This window comes from Panulirus ornatus, chromosome 11 (genome assembly GCF_036320965.1).
Source record: "Panulirus ornatus isolate Po-2019 chromosome 11, ASM3632096v1, whole genome shotgun sequence".
Taxonomy (NCBI): Eukaryota; Metazoa; Arthropoda; class Malacostraca; order Decapoda; family Palinuridae; genus Panulirus; species Panulirus ornatus.
Genome location: NC_092234.1, coordinates 11848876 through 11871729, shown reverse-complemented (window position 1 = coordinate 11871729; position 22854 = coordinate 11848876). Strand labels below are relative to the sequence as shown.

The following is a 22854-nucleotide window of genomic DNA, read 5'->3' as shown; positions in this document are numbered from 1 at the left end:
ATTTTGTTAATTCAGTTTGTATTACCTAGAGAAATCATCAGATTGTCAACTCTCAATATTCACGAGGGAAATACAAATCAGCAACTAAATACAGAGTTAATACATATTACGCTCACAAGCCGCCATCATCTATTGATTAAACAAATTCATGAATAATACCTTACAATATTCAAAGATCAAATATCTGGAGGCGGACAATCTACAAATTGTGAAATTGACTTTTTTTCTACCTTAAACGCTTGCACCTAACAGGAACACTTTACCGATGAATTCATTTCTGATTCTGATCCTGTCCTTAAGCTGAGGAGTGGAGATGATGATACAGTTAATGAAGGCCACCAGCGCTGTGTGATATTCAGCCGTGGAGGCAGACCGGAGCTCGTCAACCACCACCTTGAACCTGTACCTCTCTGCCTTGAGCGCCTGCGAAGAGAGTCACAGCAGTCCTTGATAAGTTGTCTTGCAGCAAGATGTTTGATGATAAAAGAAAATTCAGAATAGCACGTGTTACATGATGGTATGATAACTTAGAAAACAGATAATATCAAGAAAGACAGCGATCGTACCTTACAAATGAATGCAATGCAGTCACATCGATTCATTTATCATTCACAAACACTTTTACGAAAATTTTGAATACATTGCAAAATGAAGACTAATTATCTACATGGCTGATCTAGATTGAAAAAAATTAAACTAATATGTCTTCAGTTATACGGTATCTTGTGGTCAGCCTACGATAACACATCTCATTCGTTTATTTCTTTTTACATGAATATTCAAAAGGAATATACCAAAAGCCATTTCTAGTAGAGACCAGTATTGAGGCCACATTTCAATACAATTCTAACGGTAAGAAAAAAAAAATGCCTCCAGTAATATCGTTATGTACACGGGAATGCACAGCACCAGATATATAATATAATACAGCCCAGAGCAGACGGACAATGACGGTGTGGGTTATCAAAGGATAAGCGACCTTGAGACGTTTATGGTTGTTGTTCTTGCTTTTAGATTAAATTGCCGGGCCTGCGCCAGGGACACGCCCTAGTCGAATCGACTGCCCGCTGCTCTCACAGTAGTACATGATGTCTGGGGTGCGACTGTACATTGTGCGCGGTGGAAGGGTTTAACCTGTGTGGGAGGAAGGGGAGTGGAGCCATGCGTCTCTCCTGACAACTCAACATCGCGTGCACAGTAAAATAACCACGAGGCGCTCTAGATGGTGAGGAACTGCCATGTTGTGCCTAAGCTGAGGATTAACCTGAATGGCTTGTGAGGATGTATGAAATGATCCGTCCAGTGTAAATACGAACGACGTATAAAACAGCTTACTTAGAGAAATATGAACCTTCACAATGTCTTCACTCTCAGTTCATATATCTGAAAAACATGGCACGCATCGCTATATCCATTGTTGCCACATTAACCTTTATGGAACACTAATTTTGATTTTCAGAAATAACTAACGACACAGCACTCTTTCCGATGATAATTATCACTCAGGTAAATGAATGTGACATCTGGTCATGAATTCTTAACAATATTTACGTTTCATACAAAGACTGAGACGATAAATACATCTGAAAAAAGACAGGCCAATACCTCCCTTCCTTATACACAGATAATCCATCCATTGCGGCTGTTAGTTACTGGAGGCAAAACCTTGAACGTTCGTACTCTTGCGGGGTACATGACTCACATGATAAATTTGCTCCTCCACTGGGAGGAGAAGCAATAGGTCTATGATTCTTCTGAGGTGGAAAACGTGCAAATGATATTACCTTCAGAGGTGAATCCATACTCGTACACTCCAGCCGTAAGTGTATAAACGGTAAGACATGGTGCATATATACATACAAGGTTAAGGGAAGGGACAACACGAGTATAAAACTCTCTTTCCTTTGTAAACAATATCACATAAAAACATACACACCGTGAAAAAATATCCTGTGTTGTCCTCATCCTATGAGCGGTATCATTAGATTTCCTTTTGTTCCCTTCACAGATGAAAGTTGAAAACATTCTCCAATCAGCAATAAATTATCTGGAAACCCACAGGAAGACTGACTTATCTGTCTGATGGTTTTCATTGTTCAGTGGACAAGAATGACTGCCACACAGATTCTAGTATCTCTAGTGTCTAGTGATTCGAGTGAATATGAAATTCACGATTCTATGGAAGAGAAAATTTTTAGCAGTGGATTCCGGCCGGATTCTTAGAATACCAAACAATGTTCGAAAAAAAAATATATATATATCGTCCACTTCCTCGATACATTTTCAAAAGCGATGTCACACTCAAATTCTAGCACTTTGTCATCTCTCCTTTGGCACTGATTACCAACTGCCGACGTCTGGGCATGGAATTGGCATGGTTTCTTAAGTATACTTGATACATGAATATGGTCCATAAGGCATTGATCTGAATGGGGTGAGGCACGATGAGGTGCTGCATGAAGAAACCTCCTGATTGTGCGTTCTGAGCGTATATTCACATTTTCTTGCCTTCAGGCGAGAATTCGGGCTTCCTCCTTCGAAAGGCAAGAACTAACCTTCTTGGAGCACAGGTGGAAGAAATGAAGCGCCCAAAAGCAAGATTCCTAAAATGAAAGGCAGCCAGGTAAAGCCAGAACACCTTCCCCTCAAGATAACCTGAGGCACATTGAGGCGGGTTGCTTGTGCTCACACCATTAGAAACAGTAGTCTCAGCGACCATATGTACCTTGCTTCCCCATGAGAGCGCCATATGTTTGTACCCACAATAAACCTTAGCCGTGTATTGAATCTGAAAAAATATGAGAGGAAAATGTTTTTTGCGGAAACTTCCTCCAACCAGTTAGGGTGAGGGTGACAGTGGTGAGTGATATCTCTGAGGGCGAGAATGCCAGTGGTAAATAATCTCCGAGGGTGAGAGTGACATTGTGATCTCTGAGAATGAGTGACAGTGGCGGACGATCTCTGTAGGTGACTGTGAGGGTGAGAGTGACAGAGGCGGATGATCTCTGACGAAGAGAGTAGCAGTGGTGGATGAAGGTGGGAGTGACAGTGGCGGATGATCTCTGAGGGTGAGAGTGACAGTGGTGGATGATCTCTGAGGGTGAGAGTGACGGTGGCGGATGATCTCTGAGGGTGAGATGACAGTGGCGGATGATCTCTAAGGGTGAGAGTGACAGTGGTGGATGATCTCTGAGGGTGAGAGTGACTGTGGCGGATGATCTCTGAGGGTGAGAGTTGCCAGTATCAGTTTTGGAAGACCACTCCACTGACCTTGTAGTGTTCGAGGGCGTCCAAGGCTCTGTGGTAGCCGTCCGCATTGTAGACACACAGGGCAGACAGCAGCTCGAACACCTGCTTCTTGATCGTCACATTGTGCGTGTCCAAGGCTGCAAGAGAGGGAGAGATACAGAGATTGAGAACCATACATCAAACACAGTCATAATACACCTGACGAAGGTAAGAGGAACAGGTTAAACAGGGAGTAGAATATGGCACAGCGCCAGTGACACAGAGGGCACAGAAGGGCTGCACAGAGAGAGAGAGAGAGAGAGAGAGAGAGAGAGAGAGAGAGAGAGAGAGAGAGAGAGAGAGAGAGAGAGAGAGAGAGAGAGAAGCAAAAGGTTACAAGACCTTCTTGAGTCACGTCAGACTTAATGGTACGGACGGTCGTGTTAACCTGCGTGGTATGGTTGTGATAACGTTACTAGCTGTGGTTGACACACGGACGACCGTCCTGACGGAATACTATTACCAAGGCTTCGGGCACGACAGGGACAGGTCATAGGGCATCATATCCAAGGGTCGTACTGCCAGGCCTGTGCTGGTGGTGGTGGTGGTGGGGGGAGGAGGAGGAGGAGGAGGAGGAGGTCGTATCGGCGTGGTCAAGGATCGTTCGTGTCAATGAGGTGTCGATGGAGATGAACATTGGAGCCAGTCTTTCAAAAACCCCTTCATTTGGTGCAAATTTTTTGCACAGCTCCTCCCACCAATCGAAGGGATAATCTCAGGGAAGAGAGGTGCCAATAACAGTGAGCAGCTGACGAGGCGACATGCAGACGTACAGGGCCTACATGCGCAACCATGACTCGTGTGCACAGATCGCTCCAGTGCACACGGGCGCATGCGCACATCTCCTCACAACACTGGCAGAAGTGGACGTGCAGCTGTACATATGTACACTGAACGGGTTGGGGCGACGAGGACGGAGGTGGAGGAATGAAGGATGGGGCTAAATAAGAAATGGAAGAGTGATAGTGAGGCAAAGGGTAACTGGAAATAAGAGTGAGGAAAAGGGTAATTAGGGAAATAAGATAGCCAAAGGGTAATTAGCGATATACGAGTGAGGCAAAGGACAATTAGGGAAATGCAAGGACACCGAAGGTTATGGAAAAAAAATGGAAAGGCAAGAAAGGGAGGAACAGTGAGGATAAGAGGAAATATAGGGAGGAAGGAGAAAGAGAGAGAGAGAGAGAGAGAGAGAGAGAGAGAGAGAGAGAGAGAGAGAGAGAGAGAGGGGGGGGGGGGAGAATGTGTGTCAGGGGGAGGGATGTGGACGGGGACATGCGAGAGAAACAAATAGGGCGGGAGTCCGGGAACGTGTGTGAGGGAAAAAGAAAAAAGACAACGGAAGAGCGAATGATATCAATAACAGAGAGAGAGAGAGAGAGAGAGAGAGAGAGAGAGAGAGAGAGAGAGAGAGAGAGAGAGAGAGAGAGAGAGAGGAAGGAAGGGGTGTGTGTGTGAGGGTGGGGGAGGCCCACCTGCGTGACCCACAAACCCCCATGGACTCGCCCCTTCGCCCCCCCAACGTGACCCCTCACACCTGCGCTCTCCCTCACACTTTTCCCTCACTTCCCTCACCCCCTCGCTCACTTTGCCCCCCTCAGGACCATTTTGGGGAGTTAACGAACTACTGCCTTGGGCATACGACCGTCCATTGTCCCCAGGGGCGACGATGGAAGGCGATATTTTTTGAATGAAACTTTCGCTTTCGTTTAGAGGTCTCCAGCCGCCCCGGTCCACATACGCCAGGCATGTTAACTATGCGCGCGCACCTGGCCTCCCTTAACCCACCTCGTTCTCTCATCTAGTGATTAACTGGCCATGGATACTTAACTTAGCAACCCATGGCGGCTGAGGATCCTCATGGCGACAGATGGCACTCAGATTGAGTGCGTGTCGCCATACCAGCTGTGTACAGGTGGTCACTGGCTACATCTTGCATCAGGCAGGAGGTGATTGGTCACACCCACACATCCTAGGAGCCAATCAGGAGCCATCTGAAGTACTAGCGGCATAGCACACTACCCCACAGATGTAATACAGCCACAAGTTCGGAGGAAGATAGTGGAAGATCTCGGAGATGAGGGACTGTGAGCAAACATATTTGGAGGGATGATCAGAGTGAGGGTGTGGGGGGGGTGAGTTTTGTGTGTGTGTGGGGGGGGGGGAGAATATGGACGGCGAGGTGTGATGAGTGAAGGGTGAACTGTTTGGAGGCAAAGCGTAGAAGACGTTTTGAAGGAAAAAGGGGAAAGGTGTTTGGAATGAGAGTATTTGAGGAAAAAGTTCAATGGGAGAGTGTGGAGAGAAGTTACTGTATGGAGGGGCAAGTCTGGAAGGCCATGATGGAGGGAAGTGTCTCTTAGGAGGATATCTTTAGGGGGGTGGAAGAAGGGATAGGTTTAGTGCGAGGATTAAATCTGGAGGACGAGTGTGAGGAAGATGTCTGCAGTGCGAGGAATATGTCTGGAGGGAGAGTGTGAGGAAGATGGTGAGAGAGCGGACGAAAATCATGTTGATAAGACAGTACTCAAGGTAAGTGAGATGGAAGAATGTGAAGGGAAGGAGTGAAGGCAGAGTGAAAGGAAGAGTTGAAAGGAGGGTGTGTGTGAACTGTCGGTGTGCAGAGCGTGTGAAGGGAAGGACTGAGGAGAAGAAAAAAAAAGCAGGAAAGGCACGAGCGAAGGGAGAGTATAAAAGGAAGAGAGTGAAGAATGTGACGGGACAGAGTGAAGGGAGATGGTGCAATCTATCCTGACTTGGTTATCCCATGCATGAGTCAGGGTGATGAGTGTTGTGGCCCTTAAGGAATACATTGGTGGTTAATATCGACAGAATACGTGATACACGACGATGTGAGGAGGAGGAGGAGGAGGGAGAAGAAGAGGGTGAAGAGGAGGAGGTAAAAAAAAAAAGATGGTCTTCTCTGGTGCTCTTGGTCGTGGTGATGATGGTGGCTAGTTCGGCTGGTGAGGTTAGTTAACACGGTGTTGTTGGTGTTTGTGGTCGTGCCTGTCGTTGTTGGTGTTGCAAGTTCAATGTCACATACATGCTATAAACACGTGGGAAAAGACAGTACACTCAAGGGGTAAGTTGCTCTTGAACACATCACTATCGGAAAACAGAACAGAACTCCCCTCGGGCGGTAGCAGGTCAAGTTAAACCCCTTGAGCACGATGGGACGACCCTTGGGGGGGTAAGATAATAGCCGGGCCATCGTAGTTGGTGTTCCTGACCGTCGAAAATATTATCCCTGCTGCCTTCAGAGAGGATCGAACTCCCGACCTCTGGTTTACTAGACCAGCGCTCTAGCCGCTGAGCTATGAAGGCTGAGTGTATGATTGATTATCTGTCCCAGTATATGTCCTGCTGAAGCAAACAATTACACAGTGTAATTACTTGTTTGCATAGTGTGGGAGAGAGTTCACACTCGTGGGGGCTCCGTCTCCTCAACTCTCCCTACCTAAGACAGGATTTTACCATCAGGCAGGGATGGAGTGTAGCACTTGTCGAAGGATAAGTTAGCCACTGCAGTGGCTGTCAAGTTCCCCTCTTTGGTCAAGACTGCTGTCTTTTCTTTCTGCTTCATAATACTCGTGGTATGCAGGACACAAGCACACATATCTCCTCCTCTTACACTTAACACAAGACAACATGTATCTCGCATGACTGTCCTGAACCTTAAATTTACCCTGCGGTGAGCGCTACGCGATAGCGCCTGCCTTACGGCAAAGTCTCGTCATTGGGAAAGAGAGGGTTTAGGATATGGGGCCCCACGAGTGTAAAACTCTCATCCCGATACTATACAAACAGGTACTTGTAGATAATTGCTTTGGTAGAAAATACAGTTAAACAGGTAATTACCCATACTCTCAGCCTTCATAGCTCAGCGGCTAGAGCGCTGGTCTAGTAAACCAGAGGTCGGGAGTTCGATCCTCCCTGAAGACAGCGACGTGATGTTTTCGACGTTCAGGACACCAACTATGATGGAAAACTCTGTCAACGAAGGTTTGTAAATATCTTTGCTGTAGATGTAGAGATAAGCTGACTACTAACTTTGTTAATGACAGGCACACTGCAAGGCACAGTTGCTGTGTGTGTCTGCTTTACATTCGTCGGGTCGTACACGTGAATTCTATTTCTTTTTTTTCCGTATTCCTATGCTTCTTCACAGAGCTTGTGCCGTTCATTTCTTCTTTCTGTTCAGTATTTTCCCCACCTCTTCTTGATTCTTCTCCGGCTCACTTTTTTTTTTCTGTTGTGCCCTGAGGCTGGGAAGTTCCTCCCAGTTCCAAAGAACTGCTCAACAACGACGTCATCGAATCCAGTTATGAGACTAAAGGCAGTTAAACCACGTCCCTCCCTCCTACCTCGTCCTGACAGTCTTCTGACAAAGGTAGACTCCGGGGGCAGTTCGTTATCCCTCGCCCGTGGCCAAGTTCCTTCCACATCGTTTTATTTACAGTCTCCATTGCTAGATGTAAGACTCGAGCATGTTTTAAAAATCTCAGTTGGGTAAAGTTGATGGTTCACATTCTAATTCTAGCCTAACGGATTAATATATATATATATATATATATATATATATATATATATATATATATATATATATATATATATATATATATTCTTGAATGATTCTATGCTAAGTCTGGTTTACCTCTCATCTTATTTGCTTCTTTGGTGACAGATGTGGGATTCTGTCAACCCTTAACCCATTAAATACGGAGTTACGACGCTGAAACCTGGTGGCACGATATCCAAGAGTGACATTGCGAACACATGAGCACATAGGTGCGAGTGATCTACGAACGCGATGTGACAACTTTCGAGAACAGCGGTTCGATTCTTGAACGCTGTGGTACCAAACGATCCTTGAGATCGAAGGTGCGATCACCCTTCAACACGGCGATACGATCTTTGAGCAAGAGATCTGGTCCATGAACACGATGTCACGATCCTTCGGAGCGACGATACGATCCTCGCATATGACATACTGACTAGAGTCAGGATTGGCCACTACACCCAACAACGGCACCGTTTCTACAGGAACGTGAAACTGGAGGAGTTCGAGTAAGAGGGTACGTCACCTTCAGGAGGACTAGGTCGTCAAGCGTGGTTCCGCGACACAAGAATTTTTGTGCGACAGATATATCTAGTCTCCCGTGCAATCTGATCGACGAAGCGATCACTCCAAGTGCGAACAAATTCACAAAAGTAAAGCTTTAATGTTACAAGCAGTTCAGTCAGCGGCTCAAGCGTCGCTCGGTAATCCTGCTGCTGTCTATCACCTTCCATAAATAAATAGCCGAGCTCGGCCGTCGCCGCCTGCTTATCAGAACGCCTCCTGCGCCCGAATCCCCAGTGTCGTCTGAGGCCGAAATTAAAAACCGGTGTCTTGTGTGGACATCTGCGGTGGTTCCACGTAATGGATTATTATATTTAGCTTCGGATGCGAGCAGGACGAGTCACCGCTGGAGAGAGAGAGAGAGAGAGAGAGAGAGAGAGAGAGAGAGAGAGAAGGTGGGACAGGACTGAGGGAAGGGAACGGAGGAAAATATGTAGGATAGGATGAGTTGAGGGGAAGAGAAGAGGGAGAAAGGAAGGAAGAGAGACATAAAAGGAAGAGGCAGGAGCGACTGAAGAAAGACGAACGAAGGGAAGAAGACGAGAAGTTTCGTAATGGATCGGGGTGATACTCTGAGAAAACCATCATAAAGTTTATTGACACTGGAAGCTCACACGAGCCCCGCAGTGCTCGGTTGGCCTTAAATTTGCCAAACTATCATTACCAGCGGCCATCGTGGTCACTGGACGGGGGTCACTGGACACGGTTCCTGAAAGGAGACCACCCAAGTACCATCCCTGACAAGCCTGGTTCAAAACTGGCCCAGTTGTTTGAGAAGAGTGAAATGTGAGACGCTAACGGGCGCACGATGGCAAAAGTTCACATAGTCTCTGGGTAAGTGAACTCGGAAAAAAAATAATCTCATCCACCAGTTGCCTGGCCATGCATATCACGTTAGCCTCTTCGGTGGCCGAGTCACAAGAAGCTCCTTCAAGAATGTATGGACTGTGTGTAGTCAAGTCTCTCTTTACTCGCATGAGGCTTGTGTTGTTGGTTGAAACAACCTGTCAATTGTTTAACAGCTAACAGTTTGATGTACATAATAGGCTGAGACTTCCCTATAGGCTGATAAATTTCTTTATAGGCTGATATTTCCTTAGAGTCCTAGGTGTCACCATGACCTGCAAGTCTTAAGAACTGCCAAAGGAAGAGTGAGACTTTTCTCATTTCTTTCATGGCCTGTTCAAGTCAGAGTTCATTTCCGGCCTAAGTGCTAGTTGGGGGAGAAGAGAAGTGTACACACATGGCAAACAAGGCTCCCTGTGGATTCATAATCAACTCAAATCTTTTGTAAGTTATGAAGAAACACTTGGCAAAAGCGGACCTCTCCCATGAACCACTCATAAAAAATGCTGAAAAGATGCTCTAATTTCCTCCATAGAGCCTCATTACCCTTCCCGGAATCAGCTGGGAATAATCCTTCCAAAAACTGACCAGGGGAACTATCCTTGAGATTGTCTAAACTGTGAAAATTATCATTACCAAGATGAGCATATAAACATCCAAACCGGAAACCGTATGATTTATTCTCAAACCTTCGAGTTCTACCAACGTACAGTCTCTTGTTCTGAACTTCAAAATGTCCTCTTCATCCTCTGAGAGAGTTAGAAGAGTTAACGTAAGGGTTAACCACTGACTGGGTGGGAACAAGCCACTCCATCACAGAGTCTCCCGATTATGAAAGGTAACTGGGCCTAACATGCTGGGGACGACCTTGATGTTACTGGGTTGTCTACCACATAGGAAGTCCTGGGTCCCTTGAAATTAAGTTCCTGCATCAACCTCTTGCCTATCTACGTAGAGAAAGGGGTCTCTCTCTCTCTCTCTCTCTCTCTCTCTCTCTCTCTCTCTCTCTCTCTCTCTCTCTCTCTCGGTGTCCCATACGGACACACAAGAACTGTCTCCGTTCATCAAAAGCGGAAAGAAGTGCAATTGGTTAATACGAGGACAACGAACCATTTCTGACATAAAAATATCTCTTACAGGGCGACAAGAGGTCGAGTAAAAAGTAGCAGCTGCGCTGGGACGCTGCAACAGAGTCCTGTACAGTTAGCCACAAAATAAACTCTTTCTAAGTCCAGCCGAAGTCGAAGGCTGGCAAGGAGAGAATAACAGGTGGTGGAGTCAAGCAAAAATCCCAAGAAACAAACAGTTAAAACAAATTCAAAACATCGTGGAGGAAAAGTGGGAGGTTCTGCATGCATGGAGGTCATGAGCTGTAAACACAGTATTTAAACGCAAACCAGGGGCAAAAGTCAGCAGTAAAAAGAGTAAACGTTTAGAGTTTGAGGCGCCACTTCTAAATACCGCGTCGAAAACGTCACTGGCCCGGGCAGGTTGGTATGTGGTTGCTGAGTCTATACAAAAGAGGTTTCGTCGGCCTACCAGATATAACGTGTAAGTCGAGCAGTGTAATCCTGGGTATGAGATCTTCATAAGATTTGGTCCATAAATAAGAAACAAACTGGTTTATTTCGATAAAAAGGTTCTTTTACTCACGGATGTAAAACAAAGGATTGCTAAGAAATGCGTACAAAAAAAGATCGCAGCCTACTAACAACTGACTCAGTTTACATCTCAACATAACAGTGGGAATAAAGACAGCCCAACTGGTTTTAACTAACACGAAGAATAAATGCATGGTTTCTCAAGAATGGTAGGGACTCTGCATAATTCATATGGAAAGTTTCTCAAGAATGGCAGGAACTCTATAATTGAATCTGAAATTCAAAGGTCCCCTATTCTTCCATCACCTGATGACAGGTTATGACAAAGTTATGTACATTCAAATGAAACAATACAATCATCAAACAACCTAATTAATATGCAGTATAGACTACAATAGGATGAAAATACATATGAAAAGAATCACTCAAAACTATGATCATATGATGCTACTTGTATCACTTCTATTCAAGGAGTTTTTCCAATCCATGAAATTTAAACGAGTTTTAAGGCAAACTATTACATTTAACTCCTTAAAGATTACTGGGTAGAAGAGTTGAAGCCTTCATGGTCTCCATACCTAATGACCTGGAGCAAATCATGAACCGCCTTTCGTAATATAAATATCCCTTGAAGCACCTCTTTTATTTTCTTTTGACCCTCCCATGATCCTTTTCCTAACACCCTAAACAAGCAGAAGGTAGGAGTATGGACTAAACATCCTTCCTGAGTTCTGAGGAAGTGTGCTTCTGATCCTGCTCCCATGCTTGCTCGTCTTTTTGGCTTTTATCTAAAAAGTAAAACTTTACCTTCTTCCTGGAAACATGCATTGGTTCAATCGATCAAAAAGATACTTCTTTACATGTTCATGTCTTCTTTAAAGCCTGGCCTCCATAACACAAACACACACAAAAATATACTCAAACAAATATATCAAAAAGACTATACATACAGAACGTTCACTTACTTTATTATCCTAAACAGATATCTTTATACTTTAATATCAAACTTAGGCCTCTCACGCCATCACTGACATCCCACCCCCGTGTAGCCCATAAACTTTATTTCTTCCATGACATTTAAAGATTTTGCTGTGATGTTCAGTGGTTGTGAAGAAACAAAGCAGTCGTACAGGGTCATACTTATGCACAATCTAATGTAAGATTTCCAATTTTCAATGCCTCCGCCAAATGTTAATAACATCTCACCATATCAATTTTCCCACAAGCGTACTCCCAAGGTTTTAAAAAGGCACTGGTAATATTGCCGATTAGACGATACTTTTAGATCAGATGGCATCTTATCATCGTCTATTTTCTCTGCGTTTTTTTTCTGGTTTTGTTGACTTTTCATATAGATAAAAAGGTTTGCATAGATCGAGAATTATATATATATATATATATATATATATATATATATATATATATATATATATATATATATATATATATATTTCAGATAACGAATAAATCAATCTTAATTGCACTAAGTACACAGGCGTCGTGCAAAAGTTCATCATATCCGTTGCTGTTTTTAAGTCTAGGCAAAGCATAATGTTGAAAGTCAAACCAATTAACCTTACCTAATTCCCAACCATGGACTCCATTTCCCCGGCCTCCAGACCCCAGCCTACTTAATCGTAACCTTGAGGTGATGCAATTATGCCATACATACTAAACTAATCGGCAAAATAACTTATGCCCCATCGGTGCCAACTAGAAGGCAAAATCATAAAAAAAAAATACAATCCAACCGGTCATTTTTTTTTTTAATTTGCATGTCTGATTCAAGGTACGTGATCTAGCTTGTTGTTGATCCTTAGCTGATGATAACCATTAAATCCAACAACATGTTGCACAACAGTCTGAGTCAATCTAAACACGACCCCACAACTCAAGCATACCGGAGCGAACTGAAGACGACACTTTACGACCCTCCTGCATAAACACAGCCTATCACATGTCACTCACTATTGACATTATAATATGTGGCAAGAATATACCAGTCATGAAACGCTGCAATCCATTTGACAAGAATATGTTGACAGAAAGAAGATGAGAGATGTAAATGATATGAATCGGAAATTCCATCAAATCAGGCCACATTGACAGTATTAAACTGCAGTCCCGTAAAGCTTGCTCTCTCTCTCCCCGAACATCACAGTCGCCAACCTTGAAAAGACTAATGCCATTCAAATCTCGAGAAGTACTAACCCACCTGGAATGTATCCAGATCACATTACTGCTGATAGGATTGCCAATCTAGAAAGTGTAGGTTAAAGAAGAAATTCTACAAAACCTGTTTGCAGACCTGATCTGCTCGCTGGTATGCAGCGAAACTGAAAATAATCAGCTGGAATCTAGGAAATTTCTACCATTCAGCTCAATTGCAGCGATGTTTAATAAACGCAGGCTAAGATCTCCTAATCAGCGTCCACAGAGATAAGAGTTTAAATTGCAGTTTCCTGAAATCTGACAAAATCAGTGCAGTCTCCTCATGCTTCAAACCTAGTATCCATGTTAATGAAAGCCCGAGAACACCTCCTTGGATCGCAGATTCCACCACCACCACCACCTGTAGTACTTTGGAAAACGAAAGCAAAACCAACGGGTCGATGATACCGCCATTCCCAGTGAAAGTGAACTGAACCAGCCCTTTGTGCATGCTGGATATCTCACTGGAGCAGATATATCAATGTTTTTACCTACCCTAATGAGTCACAGGATTTACCATGATGGAAGAGCAATTATTTTTTTTTCCTTGGTTTCCGTATCGAGCTATCATCAACACGAAACGTAATTTCATCCTGCTGTGTCGATAACCCTTGATCTTCATCACTGTTCTCTTACTTATAGGTAGTTACCACTGCCTCTGCATCACGATATAGATCAAACGAACTGAATTTAAACATGAGACCTACATAACCACTTGCTACATTTCTAAATCCATAAACAACGATACACAAAACGTTGTCTTTCATTCTCTCATCATGGTAATTGATAATCCAATCTTTATGATAACTATTCACGAGCAGTATTCGCCTCGATGACAATCATTTCATTCCCTGTTCCATAAATAAAGACATCATAATATTTGACCATATCAAAAAGATGGAACTGCTTTCTATCACCTGAAACTCATTAAACTTGCGAATCTAGAACACTAATAACTAATAAAGCGGTACATAAAAATCTTTAAGTGTATATGAGTGTAATAACAGTTCAGGCGATACTTTTGAAATTGAAGACAAATAATTCAATTACTGGAAGTGACTTTTATCACCCCTCGGTATCCAACTTCTTGAGTTGTATCTACCTGTCTCTTGACGCCTTTTACAACTTTAATGGACACAACCACAGAAGAAACTGCGTCACACACACCAATTTCCCTGGACTGGACCAACTACTACCAAATATGTACGTTTGTTTCGCCACTGCGTGTTGCCAGAGAGAGAATAAGCGACAATTTATCACCATTTTCCGCTATAATTTGAACTAATACTTCCCAAAGATGAAAAACTGGCTTGCATTCACGAACTAGCATTATAGCCACTGTGACGCGCGAATGTTTGACCCTTAAAACGAATCGCCTTCTATTTAATACCCTTCCTCCCAGTAATATAATGGAATCGTAAAGGTTCTTTTAAAATGTCCTTCTGTTTTAATGTAAATAAGGGCAGACTGTCATGCCGTGAGAAATAGTGTATAACACTCACCATCAATCTTGATATCGCTTTTTTTGGGGGGTGGAGTGGAAGGATAAGGTGAGCATCAAACCTGGCTGAACACAAGTCCAGCATGTAAATATGACATTAATTCTAGCCTAGCCATAAAAGATACATAACTGTTATTTCTAGCCTAGCTATGTATAAACTTACGTACAGATGAAGACAATATTACATTCTAGCCCAACTGAACATACAATCTATTACATATGACTTAAGTTCCACATCACACAACATGAGCATAAAACAGGGATATCCAGAATGTCAGTTTACAACCTAAAACAGTGTAAAGCAGTACACATGTTCCTGATTTCAGCCTGTTAACCTTCATCGGGAATAATAGCCAAGGCCACACACACACACACACCTCCGTGGTATATCAGATAGCAAGCACGGGCCGCCTGGAATCAAACCCGCAAAGGTTCGAATCCTGATCGTGATAGACGGTCCACAGTCCACCCAGCTACTCTACCCTTGAGGCTGGTCAACGGAATGGATACATGGCATAGACTATGGTGTGCATATATTCATAAGTGAAAACATGGTACACATACAAGGTTAAGAATTACGGGGCAACGAGAGTGTAAAACTCCCTGGGAATAGGGGAGAAAAAATACTTCCCACGTATTCCCTGCGTGTGGTAAAAGGCGACTAAAAGGGGAGGGGGGGTGGGGGCTGGAAATCTCCCCCCTCCCGTTTCTTGATTTTCCAAAAGAAGGAACAGAGAAGGGGGCCAAGTGAGGATATTCCCGCTAAGGCTCAGTCTTCTGTTCTTAACGCTACCTCGCTGACGGGGGAAATGGCGATATATATATATATTTCCTTTCATACTATTTGCCATTTCCCGCGTCAGCGAGGTAGCGTTAAGAACAAAGGACTGGGCCCTTGAGGGAATATCCTCATCTGGGCCCCAAAGGAACATAGATTTAAAGGAACATAGAGTTAAATTATCATCATTTCAATCTATATATATATATATTTTTTTTTTTTTTTGCTTTGTCGCTGTCTCCCGCGTTTGCGAGGTAGCGCAAGGAAACAGACGAAATATATATATATATATATATATATATATATATATATATATATATATATATATATATATATATATATATATATATCCCTACTGCATAAACCCACTACCATTATGATCTATAATATAACCCTTAAGACACAATAGCATTTATTCTAAACCTCGCCAAGAATGTTCAAAAAAAAAAAGAACTAAGAAAAGGACAAAGAACGATTTAATAGTAAGTACTTCCTGAATCCTTGGAAACTTATTGATGACATTTCGCACGCACACTTGATATGAGATTCGACCTCTTTTTCAGTACACCGAATATGGTCATAAATTATTCTATCCTGAAAGTACCAAAGAGCCAAAATCAGAAATGACGTCGCAAATGCAGGTCCAAAAATAATTTTCACGCACGCAATCGGATTACTGAACAAGTTTGTCATTTATATAAAATTATTAGTTGCAACGCATGATTTCATACCACTATTATTATGACTACGACAAGTACTGCCTCTGTCACTGCTAATGTAACACTTGACGATATTAATAATACCATAAGCGATTATTACGACTCCAAGAACTATAGTCAACAATGACATTACTGTTATAACTGCTGCAACACTACTGTTTATGTCTCATGTTACAGCTCCATTACAATCCCCGGGAGGAGAGAGGGTGGGGGCATCTTAGATTACAAAAAGAAAAAAAAGCATAACGCAAAAAATAAACACAGAAGTCAAGGAGTTCTTGCTGTCATATATTCCAGCATGGAGCTCATCTCATATTTCAAGATACATGTTTACAATACCTTGAAAAACATAAATGTCTCCAATCATAACAAGGAAAGCTATGCTAAACACGTAAACGCTGCAATCACCAAAGCTAAGAGTTTAAAGCCAAAGGACTCATCTGTAAACGACCAAAAAAAAGCACTTCCCTGGCAACCGTGAGGTAATATGAAGTCCCACAAGTGTCAGTTAGGGCACGGTCGCGTTCCAGTGAGGGCAGGCAGGCCGCCAACGATACTAGTATTTTCCAAAGTTATATTTCTTCTTACGAGTATGGGGAAAGCGTTAGGATACTCACAGACGTGCTGGCTTTTCAAATGAAAAATAAACCTTTACCACTCATATCTTTCTTTTTACTGTGCAAAGCTATAAGCACAGGTAAGCAACTTAGGACAGTGTCATCGTATGACGTTCATGGTGTAAGGTTACCATTACGTTATGTTGCCTAACCCGGGTGTTGGTAAGCTGCTCTTACACAATATGAGGGAGGGGTGAGGTGAGATGGGGTTAGATACACGTCAGGTGAGGCCCATTCACATTGTTTACACTGATATACTCGGTTTAAATCAATCAATCAATCTATATATATATATATATATATATATATATATATATATATATATATATATATATATATATATATATATATATTTGTTACGATCCAGATCGGATGACATTAACCCCTTCAACCTGAAAAACAAGTATACATTACTTATACGTATCAAGCTGTCCAAAGACTTTAAAAAAAAAAATACAATCCAACCGGTCATTTTTTTTTTTAATTTGCATGTCTGATTCAAGGTACGTGATTAGCTTGTTGTTGATCCTTAGCTGATGAAAAACCATTAATCCAACAACTTTTGTTGCACAACAGTCTGAGTCAATCTAAACACGACCCCACAACTCAAGCATACCGGAAGCGAACTGAAGACGAAAACTTTACGACCCTCCTGCATAAAACACGCCTATCACATGTCACTCACTATTGACATTAAAATTATGTGGCAAGAATATACCAGTCATGAAACGCTGCAATCCATTTGACAAGAATATGTTGACAGAAAGAAGATGAGAGATGTAAATGATATGAATCGGAAATTCCATCAAATCAGGCCACATTGACAGTATTAAACTGCAGTCCCGTAAAGCTTGCTCTCTCTCTCCCCGAACATCACAGTCGCCAACCTTGAAAAGACTAATGCCATTCAAATCTCGAGAAGTACTAACCCACCTGGAATGTATCCAGATCACATTACTGCTGATAGGATTGCCAATCTAGAAAGTGTAGGTTAAAGAAGAAATTCTACAAAACCTGTTTGCAGACCTGATCTGCTCGCTGGTATGCAGCGAAACTGAAAATAATCAGCTGGAATCTAGGAAATTTCTACCATTCAGCTCAATTGCAGCGATGTTTAATAAACGCAGGCTAAGATCTCCTAATCAGCGTCCACAGAGATAAGAGTTTAAATTGCAGTTTCCTGAAATCTGACAAAATCAGTGCAGTCTCCTCATGCTTCAAACCTAGTATCCATGTTAATGAATGCCCGAGAACACCTCCTTGGGATCGCAGATTCCACCACCACCACCACCTGTAGTACTTTGGAAAACGAAAGCAAAACCAACGGGTCGATGATACCGCCATTCCCAGTGAAAGTGAACTGAACCAGCCCTTTGTGCATGCTGGATATCTCACTGGAGCAGATATATCAATGTTTTTACCTACCCTAATGAGTCACAGGATTTACCATGATGGAAGAGCAATTATTTTTTTTTCCTTGGTTTCCGTATCGAGCTATCATCAACACGAAACGTAATTTCATCCTGCTGTGTCGATAACCCTTGATCTTCATCACTGTTCTCTTACTTATAGGTAGTTACCACTGCCTCTGCATCACGATATAGATCAAACGAACTGAATTTAAACATGAGACCTACATAACCACTTGCTACATTTCTAAATCCATAAACAACGATACACAAAACGTTGTCTTTCATTCTCTCATCATGGTAATTGATAATCCAATCTTTATGATAACTATTCACGAGCAGTATTCGCCTCGATGACAATCATTTCATTCCCTGTTCCATAAATAAAGACATCATAATATTTGACCATATCAAAAAGATGGAACTGCTTTCTATCACCTGAAACCCATTAAACTTGCGAATCTAGAACACTAATAACTAATAAAGCGGTACATAAAAATCTTTAAGTGTATATGAGTGTAATAACAGTTCAGGCGATACTTTTGAAATTGAAGACAAATAATTCAATTACTGGAAGTGACTTTTATCACCCCTCGGTATCCAACTTCTTGAGTTGTATCTACCTGTCTCTTGACGCCTTTTATAACTTTAATGGACACAACCACAGAAGAAACTGCGTCACACACACCAATTTCCCTGGACTGGACCAACTACTACCAAATATGTACGTTTGTTTCGCCACTGCGTGTTGCCAGAGAGAGAATAAGCGACAATTTATCACCATTTTCCGCTATAATTTGAACTAATACTTCCCAAAGATGAAAAACTGGCTTGCATTCACGAACTAGTATTATAGCCACTGTGACGCGCGAATGTTTGACCCTTAAAACGAATCGCCTTCTATTTAATACCCTTCCTCCCAGTAATATAATGGAATCGTAAAGGTTCTTTTAAAATGTCCTTCTGTTTTAATGTAAATAAGGGCAGACTGTCATGCCGTGAGAAATAGTGTATAACACTCACCATCAATCTTGATATCGCTTTTTTTGGGGGGTGGAGTGGAAGGATAAGGGGAGCATCAAACCTGGCTGAACACAAGTCCAGCATGTAAATATGACATTAATTCTAGCCTAGCCATAAAAGATACATAACTGTTATTTCTAGCCTAGCTATGTATAAACTTACGTACAGATGAAGACAATATTACATTCTAGCCCAACTGAACATACAATCTATTACATATGACTTAAGTTCCACATCACACAACATGAGCATAAAACAGGGATATCCAGAATGTCAGTTTACAACCTAAAACAGTGTAAAGCAGTACACATGTTCCTGATTTCAGCCTGTTAACCTTCATCGGGAATAATAGCCAAGGCCACACACACACACACACCTCCGTGGTATATCAGATAGCAAGCACGGGCCGCCTGGAATCAAACCCGCAAAGGTTCGAATCCTGATCGTGATAGACGGTCCACAGTCCACCCAGCTACTCTACCCTTGAGGCTGGTCAACGGAATGGATACCTGGCATAGACTATGGTGTGCATATATTCATAAGTGAAAACATGGTACACATATACAAGGTTAAGAATTACGGGGCAACGAGAGTGTAAAACTCCCTGGGAATAGGGGAGAAAAAATACTTCCCACGTATTCCCTGCGTGTGGTAAAAGGCGACTAAAAGGGGAGGGGGGGTGGGGGCTGGAAATCTCCCCCCTCCCGTTTCTTGATTTTCCAAAAGAAGGAACAGAGAAGGGGGCCAAGTGAGGATATTCCCGCTAAGGCTCAGTCTTCTGTTCTTAACGCTACCTCGCTGACGGGGGAAATGGCGATATATATATATATTTCCTTTCATACTATTTGCCATTTCCCGCGTCAGCGAGGTAGCGTTAAGAACAAAGGACTGGGCCCTTGAGGGAATATCCTCATCTGGGCCCCAAAGGAACATAGATTTAAAGGAACATAGAGTTAAATTATCATCATTTCAATCTATATATATATATATTTTTTTTTTTTTTTGCTTTGTCGCTGTCTCCCGCGTTTGCGAGGTAGCGCAAGGAAACAGACGAAATATATATATATATATATATATATATATATATATATATATATATATATATATATATATATATATATATATATCCCTACTGCATAAACCCACTACCATTATGATCTATAATATAACCCTTAAGACACAATAGCATTTATTCTAAACCTCGCCAAGAATGTTCAAAAAAAAAAAGAACTAAGAAAAGGACAAAGAACGATTTAATAGTAAGTACTTCCTGAATCCTTGGAAACTTATTGATGACATTTCGCACGCACACTTGATATGAGATTCGACCTCTTTTTCAGTACACCGAATATGGTCATAAATTATTCTATCCTGAAAGTACCAAAGAGCCAAAATCAGAAATGACGTCGCAAATGCAGGTCCAAAAATAATTTTCACGCACGCAATCGGATTACTGAACAAGTTTGTCATTTATATAAAATTATTAGTTGCAACGCATGATTTCATACCACTATTATTATGACTACGACAAGTACTGCCTCTGTCACTGCTAATGTAACACTTGACGATATTAATAATACCATAAGCGATTATTACGACTCCAAGAACTATAGTCAACAATGACATTACTGTTATAACTGCTGCAACACTACTGTTTATGTCTCATGTTACAGCTCCATTACAATCCCCGGGAGGAGAGAGGGTGGGGGCATCTTAGATTACAAAAAGAAAAAAAAGCATAACGCAAAAAATAAACACAGAAGTCAAGGAGTTCTTGCTGTCATATATTCCAGCATGGAGCTCATCTCATATTTCAAGATACATGTTTACAATACCTTGAAAAACATAAATGTCTCCAATCATAACAAGGAAAGCTATGCTAAACACGTAAACGCTGCAATCACCAAAGCTAAGAGTTTAAAGCCAAAGGACTCCTCTGTAAACGACCAAAAAAAAGCACTTCCCTGGCAACCGTGAGGTAATATGAAGTCCCACAAGTGTCAGTTAGGGCACGGTCGCGTTCCAGTGAGGGCAGGCAGGCCGCCAACGATACTAGTATTTTCCAAAGTTATATTTCTTCTTACGAGTATGGGGAAAGCGTTAGGATACTCACAGACGTGCTGGCTTTTCAAATGAAAAATAAACCTTTACCACTCATATCTTTCTTTTTACTGTGCAAAGCTATAAGCACAGGTAAGCAACTTAGGACACTGTCATCGTATGACGTTCATGGTGTAAGGTTACCATTACGTTATGTTGCCTAACCCGGGTGTTGGTAAGCTGCTCTTACACAATATGAGGGAGGGGTGAGGTGAGATGGGGTTAGATACACGTCAGGTGAGGCCCATTCACATTGTTTACACTGATATACTCGGTTTAAATCAATCAATAAATCTATATATATATATATATATATATATATATATATATATATATATATATATATATATATATATATTTGTTACGATCCAGATCGGATGACATTAACCCCTTCAACCTGAAAAACAAGTATACATTACTTATACGTATCAAGCTGTCCAAAGACTTTTCATTTGAAAATATATATAAAAAAAAAAAAATACATTCAGAAGTATGGATCAATCTACTGGGGTTTGTCTGGAGGTCAACTCATTTCAAACCAGGAAGTACGTGTTCCCTGATACAGATCATAATATCGTATCTACATATCTAGGCTACGAAAAATACACACACACTCCACTCGCCTTCAAATCATCTTGAAGTTATTAAAGCATTATCATAGTAATCAGCCGGTGAGTGTGTGTTCAGAGTTATTACAGATCGACTTCAAAGTCATCCATAGCAGAAGAAAAAAAAATGCTATTGTATGTTCAGTCTGGGGGACCAACCAATGGGAAGCTGCGGGGAGGGAGGGCAACGGGTGGTGGGCAGGACCGGCCAGCCACAGGACGGCATACCCAATGAGGCCACCGTTCGCAACTGATTAGCAACGCCTGATTGGCCAACACTTGCCAGATAATCTTATTCGCATTTTTTTTTTCTTTATCTGATACCTTAACATGTCCGGGATGTGGCTCCCTTCAAAGATAACATCAGCATGTTCCATTACAAATAATTTTTCTCAAAATGACTCCTGAAAACAGCGATCCTGAAAACAGCGATTATACAAGTCTTCTCTGAACTCCGTTAACATGCAAGTGCGCACTACTTTTCCCATTTTTGGCGGTAAATTGCCTTTGTAATCCTAGACAAACTTAGATTAATGAATCAGTTCTACAAGCCTTCGAGTGTAATCGTCATTTTTCGTTCGTAAGCTTGGAAAAAATATTCAATACTTCCCATACGATTCTGTTCATAGGATACTGATTTTGCAACGGAAACATAACTACAGTGATTCACTGCAGTATCTAAGTCAAAAATAATCCACAAATCCTTCTTGAATGATACAAATAAATTCAATCGATTCACTACAATTCTTTTCCTTCTCTACGAGTATTTGAAAGATGATGATACACAGCGTTCCCATTCCTCATATACACGTGCGCAAAATAATTTTTCTAAAACGATTTGTTACGGGAGCCTTAAAATACCACCATCGACAAAGATTCTAATCACGGGAATAAATCAAGGCGCTGCCTCAGATGCCAGCAATGAATAATAGATACGCACCTACATTTATGCGTCATGTAACCTTGGAAGGTACTTGTGAACGCGCAGATGTTCTTTCATACTACGCCCGAATGAATAAAACCAATGATGA

General features: G+C 41.9%; 1 protein-coding gene and 2 non-coding genes across 3 annotated transcripts in view; 1 reads left to right on the top strand and 2 right to left on the bottom strand.

The window, feature by feature from the left end:
* The window catches only part of LOC139751279 (uncharacterized), a 306373-nt gene that overhangs the window by 47835 nt on the left and 235684 nt on the right, over positions 1-22854 (bottom strand). The window contains exons 5-6 of the mRNA XM_071666592.1: positions 3271-3386; positions 264-423 (exon numbers count right to left, since the gene is read on the bottom strand). Coding sequence (XP_071522693.1) covers positions 264-423; positions 3271-3386 — 276 coding nt within the window. The remainder of the gene's footprint in view (positions 1-263; positions 424-3270; positions 3387-22854) is intronic.
* TRNAT-AGU (transfer RNA threonine (anticodon AGU)) lies at positions 6540-6612 on the bottom strand. Its single transcript has one exon. It is a non-coding gene; the product is annotated as a tRNA-Thr (tRNA).
* Positions 7158-7230, top strand: TRNAT-AGU (transfer RNA threonine (anticodon AGU)). The gene has a single exon. It is a non-coding gene; the product is annotated as a tRNA-Thr (tRNA).